This window comes from Solanum verrucosum, unplaced genomic scaffold (genome assembly GCF_900185275.1).
Source record: "Solanum verrucosum unplaced genomic scaffold, falcon-dt-bn FXZP01000214.1, whole genome shotgun sequence".
Taxonomy (NCBI): domain Eukaryota; kingdom Viridiplantae; phylum Streptophyta; class Magnoliopsida; order Solanales; family Solanaceae; genus Solanum; species Solanum verrucosum.
In genome coordinates, this window is record NW_026020059.1 from 439166 (window position 1) to 449837 (window position 10672).

At 32.9% G+C, this 10672-nt stretch overlaps 1 protein-coding gene across 1 annotated transcript; it reads left to right on the plus strand.

The window, feature by feature from the left end:
• Positions 1–1763: 1763 nt before the first annotated feature.
• Positions 1764–7426, plus strand: LOC125823327 (NADPH--cytochrome P450 reductase-like). The gene is made up of 18 exons (XM_049502719.1): positions 1764–2274; positions 2558–2617; positions 2722–2798; positions 2913–2970; positions 3064–3147; positions 3277–3313; positions 3711–3780; positions 3867–4061; positions 4152–4244; positions 4467–4692; positions 4775–4858; positions 4940–5091; positions 5543–5639; positions 5888–6037; positions 6117–6194; positions 6315–6437; positions 6538–6651; positions 6998–7426. Exons 1-18 carry the CDS (start codon positions 1906–1908, stop codon positions 7076–7078), a joined length of 2148 nt encoding a protein of 715 aa, XP_049358676.1. The 5' UTR covers positions 1764–1905; the 3' UTR covers positions 7079–7426.
• The last annotated feature ends 3246 nt before the right edge of the window (positions 7427–10672 follow it).

Sequence of the window (10672 nt, forward strand, 5' to 3'; positions counted from 1 at the left end):
GTTTAGTAGTTTACTTGACTTACGTTTTATTAGTACGTTTTAAATAATTTTTATTAATATAATGTTATTATATCAATTATTAATTATTTATTAATTTTTAAATATTGACACCGCTTACTAAAAATCCAGGATATGCCACTAAGTGTTAGTAGTTAATAGTATTGGTAGAGGTTGTGGTGATGATGGCTGAAAAATGTATGATGATTGACGATGTGTTGATGGTAGTTGGCGGCAAATCAAGTTGTGATAGCGGTGGTGGAGATCAGAGGCGTATCCAGGATTTTGAGATGATGGGTGCACTATTATAAAAAGGTTAATCTATGATATAAATTTGATCGGTTCGACATTTAAGTTTTTATTACTGAAAACCGTTAAAATTTTAAAATTATAGGTCTAAAATTAATTATGATATATATATATATATATATATATATATATATATATATATATATATATATATATTGATGAATTAATTAAAATGTCAAAAGTTTTACCAATTACCACTTAAAGAAGTGTTATCTAATTTTAGATTGAAAAATAAAACAAGATAAATATAAAATTTAGATTTCTAACCTCGCGGGTAGAGGTGCACTCAGTCATAATTGCATTATATGATACTCCAAGTGCGGGTTCACACATCTATATTTCAATATTTTTTTAAAAATATAACACTACTTTATATGATCTCGGGAGGGGACCATGGGTTCAGGTGAACCCGGTGACCTCCCCTTACATACGCCTCTGGTGGAGATGGCATCGGCAAAAGAGACGGCAGTAATGTTGACAATGAATATAGTTATAATGATGGAAATGGTAAATATGATAGCGGTAGACATGAGTGACTAGTAGCATTGGTGGTTGTGACTTGTGATGACATAGGTGGTGATCGTACAGGAAATAGTGGCTAGTAGTGGTAATCGACAATTGTGGATATTTTTATTTAAATAAGAACTTAACCAAAATAAAATAATGTTTTGACCTATTCAAATAGAAGACTCCTCTAGTAGTACATACAAATGAAACCTTCTTTTTCTTGTGTGTGTAGTGTGTACACGTATTAATTCAAAGTAATAGAAAAAAAAAAGTCTAAACCTCTAATAAAACATGAGATTCGTGCTTTTAACTAGATCTACCTAAAGGCGCGGGCTGGTAAAGGGTGGCATTAATATTCAATGTGACGTATGCCGCCAATATAAAGTCCGACAAAATAGACAGAAAATGGCATTTGAACAAATCTCCTCTTCAAACCCAACATAGAATTATATTTTGGAATAAAAAATTTATTTTATCATATAATTTTTTAAAATTTCCATTATTTGAAAAAATTGTAAAAATTTCAACTCTCTCATATTCTTAGACTTAGATAATATATCACACTTTACACCATGTATCGATTGAATACATCACTATACACAATGTGTCAGGACGTAATACATCACTTTATGCGATATATCGATCGGATACATTACTATACGTAATATATCAGAACATACACAATATATCGGGATATAGAGCAGTATATCCAAAATCGCAAAACGCGATGTACCTAAACGTTTTGGAATGTATCTGAATTCGACCAAATCACGTGCTATTTTACCCACACAATTTAATAGTTAACCATAGTTAGTTTGTAGTAGGTGGGTTGACTAGTCTGGTTTGGTAGGCGTTCGCCTGTCTCCTCTCTTCTTCCTCACCTCCTCCATATATTGCTCTCCCCTCTCTTTTTTATTTTCTTACAAAGTCTCTCCAAACCTAACCAAATTCCCCAAATTCTAAGGCCTAAAAAGAAAGCACAACTCTCTTTTTCATCGCCTTCAGCTAAATCATCTTAACCGGGTAATTAGCGATTACCCAGTTGAACAAAGTTCATATACAATTTCATTACATTTTTGATAATTCAGAGAAATGGATTCTACATCAGAAAAGCTTTCTCCTTTTGATTTTATGGCGGCGATATTTAAAGGAGGAAAGATATTTGATAAACTGAATTCGTCATCAGATTCTGGTGACTCAACTTCTCCAGCTTCATTGACAGCTTTGTTGATGGAGAATAAGGATTTGATGATGATATTGACAACCTCAGTTGCTGTTTTAATCGGATGTGCAGTTGTATTGATGTGGCGGCGCTCGTCAACATCTGCTAAGAAGGTTGGGGAGCTACCTAAGTTGGTGGTTCCTAAGTTGGTTGTAGAACCTGAAGAGATTGATGATGGAAAGAAGAAGGTTACCATATTTTTCGGAACCCAGACTGGTACAGCAGAAGGCTTCGCAAAGGTTTGTCAATTTTTAAATTTAATTTGTATTCTTGTTGTTGGAGGTTAAAGAAGTTGAAGTCATAGAATATATAGACAATTTTTTTATTTGTATTTTGGTGATCATGATTTTGGAGTTGTTGAACTTGTCAAAATGAGTAATCATACTTAAGATCCAAAAAGTAAAAGTTAACAACTTTTAACATGTAAATTGAGTAGTTTGTCCGCATATAATTTTGTGATCTCAGCAAATGATTTGCAATTAAAAGAGAATAATAAGTGATTGTGAATGTGTTTTTGTGCAGGCACTTGCTGAGGAAGCCAAGGCCAGATATGAGAAGGCTGTCTTTAAAGTCATTGATATGGTGAGCTTTCTTTATCTTCATAAGTATGATATACAAAGTGAAGTTATTGATTATGGGAATCATGGTTTCATTATTTCTGATTGCTTAAAATGAATGAATTCTAGGATGATTATGCGGCTGATGATGAAGAGTATGAAGAAAAATTGAAGAAAGAGAAATTGGCATTTTTTTTCTTGGCGACGTAAGTTGGAAATATTAACCTTGTATAATCACTTGCAAAATGATCAATTTTGTATTTGCTAGATAACGACTATATTATGTAGTTACTAACTTGATTTATGTTGATTGATCATAGATATGGAGATGGTGAACCAACTGATAATGCTGCCAGATTCTATAAATGGTTTGAAGAGGTGAATATAATTGATTAACTAAGTGATCTAATATCTTGTCAGTTTAAGTTTGTTGCATCTCAGCTTAATCATTATGTCTGTTATTTTCTGCAGGGGAAAGAGAGGGGTGACTACTTTAAAAATCTTCAGTATGGAGTATTTGGGCTTGGTAACAGGCAATATGAGCATTTTAACAAGGTCCGAGATTAATTTTATTGTTTTTGCACTTGTTCCTGTTCATATGTATCCCAATATACATGGGAAACCACTAATATGACTGTTGTTTTCTAACATGTACTTGTTCGTTCTCTTTATTATTGGTGTCAGATTGCTAAAGTTGTGGATGAGCTTCTGGCTGAGCAAGGTAGCGATCTCTTTTGATTGCAAACTTCTATCCATTTTTTACCTGAATATGAAATATTGGATAACTGTTGCTCTCTAGTTGTATGCCATTCATATGATGCCATCCTGTATAATTAGAGTAGTAAAGTAGAGCCGTTTAGGTTATTTTGTATTTAAAATCACCTGCAGTAAAGCAATGAATTCTCTCAAACTTAAGTGTTGAGCATTTCGACTGTAAAAGGCAGGTTTTTAAAAATAATTTGGTTAGTGCAAAAACTTCTTTTATGTTAAAAATTAAAAATCGTGGGTGCGGAGGAGAACTGCCTCATTGGGTTCTAGAGATGGCAACTAGGATGTTATCCTCTTTTCATAATTAAATTGATTTTCTGTTCTTACTTACTAAAGTGTATAAACTGCAGGCGGGCAGAGGCTTGTTCCAGTGGGTCTTGGAGATGATGATCAATGCATTGAAGATGATTTTGCTTCATGGTATGCGTACTAAACTTCTCTTAATATAACAGGAGTTCCCTTTTGTTTTCTCAATCTGTGTGCTCAAAATAACGTGAATATTGTAGGCGTGAGTTACTGTGGCCTGAATTGGATAAGTTGCTTCTTGATGGGGATGATGCAACTGCTGCAACTCCATATACTGCTGCAGTTTTGGAATATAGAGTTATTACCTATGAGAAGTCCAACTTTGATAACGACTTGACCAACACAAATGGTCATGCAAATGGACATGTCATTGTTGATGCTCAACATCCTGTCAGGTAACAAACCTGCTCTTCATATGTCATTGGACTTCCATTCTGTGTGCCTGCTCTATTCAGTTCTAATCTTGCTTCTCTCCGTGTCTACAGAGCTAATGTTGCTGTGAGGAAGGAGCTTCATACCGCAGCTTCTGATCGTTCTTGCACTCATCTGGAGTTTGACATTTCTGGCACTGGACTTGTGTAAGTGCTCTTTTAAGTCATTCAACATTTTATGCTTTTTTTCATTGATCAAGAATAGTAGATATATATAGCTAGTAGTTCTAAAATGCTGTACTCGAGGTATTCAACGCATGATTCTAAATCTACAAATTTCTTTAATGGGATGGAAGTTATTTGAAGCCAAGTGATGTCACTGAAATTGATTATAGTCGTGTTTTCTAAAATGGTTCTTGTGTTTCTCAGGTATGAAACTGGTGATCATGTTGGTGTGTACTGTGAAAATTTTATTGAAACCGTGGAGGAAGCTGAAAGGTTACTGAATATATCACCGGACACTTTCTTTTCCATTCACACCGATAAAGAGGATGGAACACCACTTGGTGGAAGCTCATTGCCATCTCCCTTCCCTCCTTGCACTTTGAGAACAGCATTGACTCGGTATGCTGATCTGTTGAGTTCTCCTAAAAAGGTAACTTCTTTACTGATCTTGAAGTTCCTCATGTTATTTTGTGAGCTATGAAGTACTCATTGCTTAATTGCATATCTTGCAGTCGGCTTTACTTGCTTTAGCAGCATGTGCGTCTGATCCAAATGAAGCTGATCGATTAAGATATCTTGCATCACCTGCTGGAAAGGTGTGGTCTTGTTGCATTGTACTTTCACTTATTGGAGTTTACTTCATCATTCTCATGTCTTTGCGAAATCTATTTCTTCAGGAAGAATATGCTCAATGGGTAGTTGCAAGTCAGAGAAGCCTTCTTGAAGTCATGGCAGAATTTCCTTCAGCCAAGCCTTCAGTCGGTGTTTTCTTTGCTTCTGTTTCTCCTCGCCTACAACCAAGATTCTACTCCATCTCATCATCTCCTAGGTGAGTAGCTTGCTGTAGTTCTCTTTCAAATATTAAAAGTAAAGGCAGTGCTAGAGAGTTTGTTACAATATCTCCAGGAATAGCGCAATGTAAGATGGAGATGAAATGAGTTCAACCACAATAAGCTACCCTTTTAAAATTTTGTATTCCATAATCGGCCATGCAAAATGAGGATTGAGGATATCTATCTGTATTAAAGATATTTTTGGATAGTTATGTTCATATTTCTTTGAGTTGGGTTTTCATTTATTTGTTGAACATTAGTATGAGGTATTTTTTGATAATGTCAGACATACTTCTGCCTGACTACAACATAAACTTCTGACGTTTTTACTGCAATATCTCGTTTTTGCACTACCTTACGGAAATGAAAGATTGCTTCTTACTTCTTTCTATCCATTTTATTTGACAAATCAGAGAACATAACCTTGTGATCTACATTTACTTGCAGAATGGCGACATCTAGAATTCATGTCACTTGTGCACTGGTTTACGACAAAATGCCAACTGGACGAATTCACAAGGGTGTCTGCTCAACATGGATGAAGGTATTTACTAAATGATGGTTGAACTTTTGTGTCACATTCAAATAAATTATAAGAGAACTCGCACAGAACCACTTGCTAGTACTACCATTGTGCCCTGAACAGATGGAGACTTTCATCTTTATGCAGCATTTAGCTTGTTATTATTAACTAGACTAGTTAGTGATGTTTCAAAATATTTGAGACTGTTATATGCTAAAAGTTAATGTAGCTTTGGTTCTCATTCTGTTACCATGTGGTTCCTCTTTCAGAATGCTATTCCTCTAGAAGAAAGCCTATCCTGCAGTACAGCACCTATTTTTGTTCGGCAATCAAACTTTAAACTGCCAGCTGATAATAAGGTCCCAATCATAATGATTGGCCCTGGTACTGGATTGGCACCATTCAGGGGTTTCCTCCAGGTTAGATTCAAACCATGAGAGACTAGTGGAAGTGTGAGTCTTGAAATGCATAGCATTTGACACTTACTGTATCTTTCAGGAAAGAATGGCTTTGAAGAAGGAAGGAGCTGAGCTTGGTCCTGCAGTATTATTTTTTGGATGCAGGAACCGCCAAATGGTTAGTATTTAACCCGGCTATGGATAATTCAGCACAAATTCAACTTACATAAGCACATATATTTGGTACTATATTTATGGGTTACTACATCCACTCAACTCTATCTATTTATATCTGTAGGACTACATCTATCAGGATGAGTTAGATAACTTCCTCGAGGCCGGTGCACTTTCTAATCTAGTTGTTGCCTTCTCACGTGAAGGACCTAACAAAGAATACGTGCAACATAAAATGACACAGAAGGTATGCTGCTCACTCTGCCCTTTGTTACTTGGCAAATAGATTTGATGTTTATGCCAATGGTTGTTTTGAGATATGATGTTGACTATTTTCTTGTTTCTAGGCGGACGACATCTGGAACATGATTTCACAGGGAGGATATGTATATGTCTGTGGTGATGCTAAGGGCATGGCCAGGGATGTCCATCGGACCCTTCACACTATTGCTCAGGATCAGGTAAAACTTCTCAATATCTTACTATTTTCTGGCTGTGGTCTTTGTTCTGTCCTGTCAATTGGTTGTCCAGTATCTTACCGGCCTCCTTTCACTATTTAATTCCACTAGTCATTTGTCATTTCTGTTGAATGGGTTTTTGATTTCTTGAAATATTCATCACCACAAACAACACGGGAACAATTCCATGTACTTACTGCTGTACCACTTTAAGACCACAACTATAAGTTTGATGTTGACACGTGTTGAAAATATCAAATTATAGTGTATTTGACGTGTACAAAGTGGCTGGTGCAAAACCTTTGCTTGGTTAGATTGAAGTTATAACTTTGCTTTACTAAAATCTCAGGGATCACTTGATAGCTCCAAGGCTGAGAGCTTTGTGAAGAACTTGCAAACGACCGGAAGATATCTGCGTGACGTGTGGTAATTGTCTCATGGCAAGCCTATTGTGATTAGAGAAATATATAGAAAGGCGACGACTTGCAAAGAACAATCAGCCTTTCAATAGGGGAAAACAAGTGTACGACTTGTCGTCACAGCTCTACTATTGTATGATTCTTTTTTTTTTCACTCTTGGATGAAAGATTTTTTGGTTAATGTAGTTTATATATATGCTTAATATATATGTACAACTGTGGGACAAATAATTATGTTAGTATTAATTTTAGGCAATATTTATTCAAGAGCTTGTAATTTCCCTAATGAACCAGCAATATGGTTCAGACAACATTGTATGCTGACATTTCAGGGCCATATTTATTACATTTTGAGAAAAATATTAGGGTCTCACAAAAAATAAGATGTATAATTAGCATATTGACTCGAGTACAAAGCGAATGTTTATGAATTATGCCTCTTCCCTCTATGTCGTTCGGGATGCTCCTTTTTTTACTAATAAGGCGAGGGGCCTGACCAACTAAGCTATTCCATAAAAAGTTTTATAAAGCACAATAATTAATAGTTTATAATATTTTTAAAATATTAAAAAAAAAATTGGTTAACTCTTGAAATTTTATATCTCCATAAATTAAAATAGATAGTAATATATGTTATTTGAAAATTACATCAAATAATATTAATCACAATAACTAAGAAATTAAAATATTTGACCGATATATAAAAAAATCTACGGAAAAGGGTCAAAAATACCCCTGAACAATTGAAAATGGATCAAATATACCCTCCGTTTGATTTTGGGGTCAAAAATACCCTCACCGTTAGTGTATTGGCCCACTTTTACCCCTCAAAACTAATAGATGCCATATCACCTTAAAAATCACATAAAACAATATTTTTTTTGCTGACTTGGAAATTTAAATGGACAAACGGAGGGTATTCATGGCTCTCCAAATTCCATATAAGATACACGGTGTGTTTGGTATAAAATATTTTTTTGGAAAAAAGTTGATTTCTAACTTATTTTGTCATGTTTGGCTGGTGAGTATGAATATTTTCTAGTGTTTGATTGATGAATGCAAACACATTTTTTTAGAAAAATATCTTTTATTTTATTTTTTGCTAGAGAGTAGAAAATATTTTTAAGAAAATAGTTTCTAATCTGAAAATCAACCCCACTAATCGATTCAATACCCGACACCCGATTCGGGATTTGACCACTACCTTGACACGTGTTTCGACATACGGATGTTTCGACATACGGACTGTGACCCAATCCTAATCATTAACCAAATCAAGACACAATCCCAAGACTCAACCCGAAACCCGATATTTGAATTGGAATATGATGTTGACACTTGAACCTGACCTCGACTCATGACCCAACCCCATAAGTAGGGTTATTCCTTATAATGAAAAGCATTTTAATGGCGGGTCACACAATTCAACGCTTAATAATGCTGATGACAGGGGCGGCTCAACGTAATTGAGGGCCTAAAGCGAAATTTTAATTCGTGGCCTAAATTATAAATACACTTCATATATGTATTTATTCATAATTTATTTTTAACACTATTTAGATTAAAATTATTAGTACTTAATATTGTTTTTTAAATTACTAGTTTTAGGTAATATTTTATCAACTCAACATTGAAAAACATCTTTTAAGTGAGGCAATTATTATATGTATTGTTAACATAATGCTATAAGTAATAAGTTGATAAATATTAAATTAAGATAAGAGTTAGAACCATAAAATTTGACTCAAGAAGTTGATGACTTGGTATACCTCATTTTAATATGCTTATAGTAATGCTTGAAACAAAAATTTAAAAAGAAATAAAAAAGAATTTGTAATTCACTTTATTCAACACTTTTCACTATTAATTCTTATTTTTAACAAAGTACAAAAGATGTTAAAGTGGATAAAATAATTTATTTTAAAAAAATTATAATTTTTATCATAAATAATGAATTTTTCTATAAAAAATTTAACACATAATTTATTCTTGACAAAAAATTGGGGCCCCAAAATTTGGGGGCCTAAGACAAAAGCCTTATTTTCCAAAGCATAGAACCGCCCCTGGGATGAACAGATACAAGATACTTAAGTTAGGATGAAAAGTTTAGATATAATGTTTAAAATGATTTTGAAAAATATTTTCATTATTTTTTTAAAATGAGATTTTACTTAAATTTAAAGAAAATAAATTAATTTGAAAAATCATATTCAAAATATTTAAGTGAAGCAAATATGAGAAAATTGAAAAATATTATGGACTTACTTATTGAGTTGTAAAATGGCCAGCTAAAGATTGATAATTTAATAATGGCACGTTCTTATTGTAGGATTAGTGAACAAGTCGAGTTGGCAAAGAGTGTGGCATCTGCATCCCCACGTGCCTCAATTCCCGCATCCCATACATCGCCATCTAACTTATACACAAATAAATTACTCAGTACTACTACTTTTGTTTCTCTCATCCAAATATTTTAAAGATTCTATAAAGTATACTCCTCCATTCATGTTAAAGAAGTAATAATATATTATATTATTTTTAATTATCATAAGTCATTTCACTTTTTAAAAAATAAATATTATATTTGATATTAAAGATAAAATAGATATATAACAAATGATTTACTTTTTGATTTTTTTAAAATTATACAAATAAATAAATATTTAATTAATTTTATAAAATTAAATAATAAAAATACTGTAACAAAAATGTAAAAGTAGACGGTAAATAGTACTATAATATTTTTACCACGTTAAAATTGAGAATCCCCAAGTGTTTATTTTTTATTTTTTAAAAAATCAACTAAGTGTGATATTTTATTAATCAACAAATAGTACAAAATAAGAGATCCCAAAGTGATTCTGTCTATGTATAAGCCACACAATAAAGAGGGGCCTGTGGTTCTCTGGTGTGCTTACTTTTTGAGCTTCAAATTTTAACACGTGTACTAGTTTCTTTTCTTTCCATCACTTAAAGGGCCAACAAATTAGTTTTTTTTTTTACCCAAAAAAATAATAATTAAAAAATTGATAGCTTTCCACATTATCAATCAATTTTGCAGCAATCTTGAATAATTATGACTTCTCATGGAAAATATATGTGGGCCAACTTGATATATGCATCCACTTTTTCTAATTGTTTTATTGATTGTTCATTTTTTAATTAAAAATTATTCGTCTATATGGATGAAAAGATAGGGAAAATTGTATGAAATAGCAAATTATTAATTCAAATTAAATGTTATAGCCATAGTTTATTTTAATTGCAATTCGCAGCAAACATCCCATTTCTTGCCATCTGATTCGGTATACAATTAGCCATTTTCGGTATACAATTAGTCATTTATACATTTCGGTATAAAATATATAAAATGCGTTTGTGTTTGTATAAAGCGAAGAAAAAGTGTATATACAAATACAAATACATATAATTTCGTCCTATACACTTATAATTATACAAATACATATCTTATTGTACAAATTACAATGTATAAATGAATTTATATAAAACTGAACAATTTGTATAAAACTGGATGTTTCTAGCGAATTATACAAATCAAAAGCTCCATAGCAAACATAAAATTTGTTATGGAGTGCAATTATGCA

Bases quoted from the DNA above. Each gene is read 5' to 3' on its own strand.
- LOC125823327 (XM_049502719.1), top strand. From the start codon at position 1,906: ATGGATTCTACATCAGAAAAGCTTTCTCCTTTTGATTTTATGGCGGCG. The intron at 4,245-4,466 runs GTAAGTGCTCTT...TGTGTTTCTCAG, and splicing joins ATTTCTGGCACTGGACTTGT to GTATGAAACTGGTGATCATG. The intron at 4,859-4,939 runs GTGTGGTCTTGT...CTATTTCTTCAG, and splicing joins TTGCATCACCTGCTGGAAAG to GAAGAATATGCTCAATGGGT.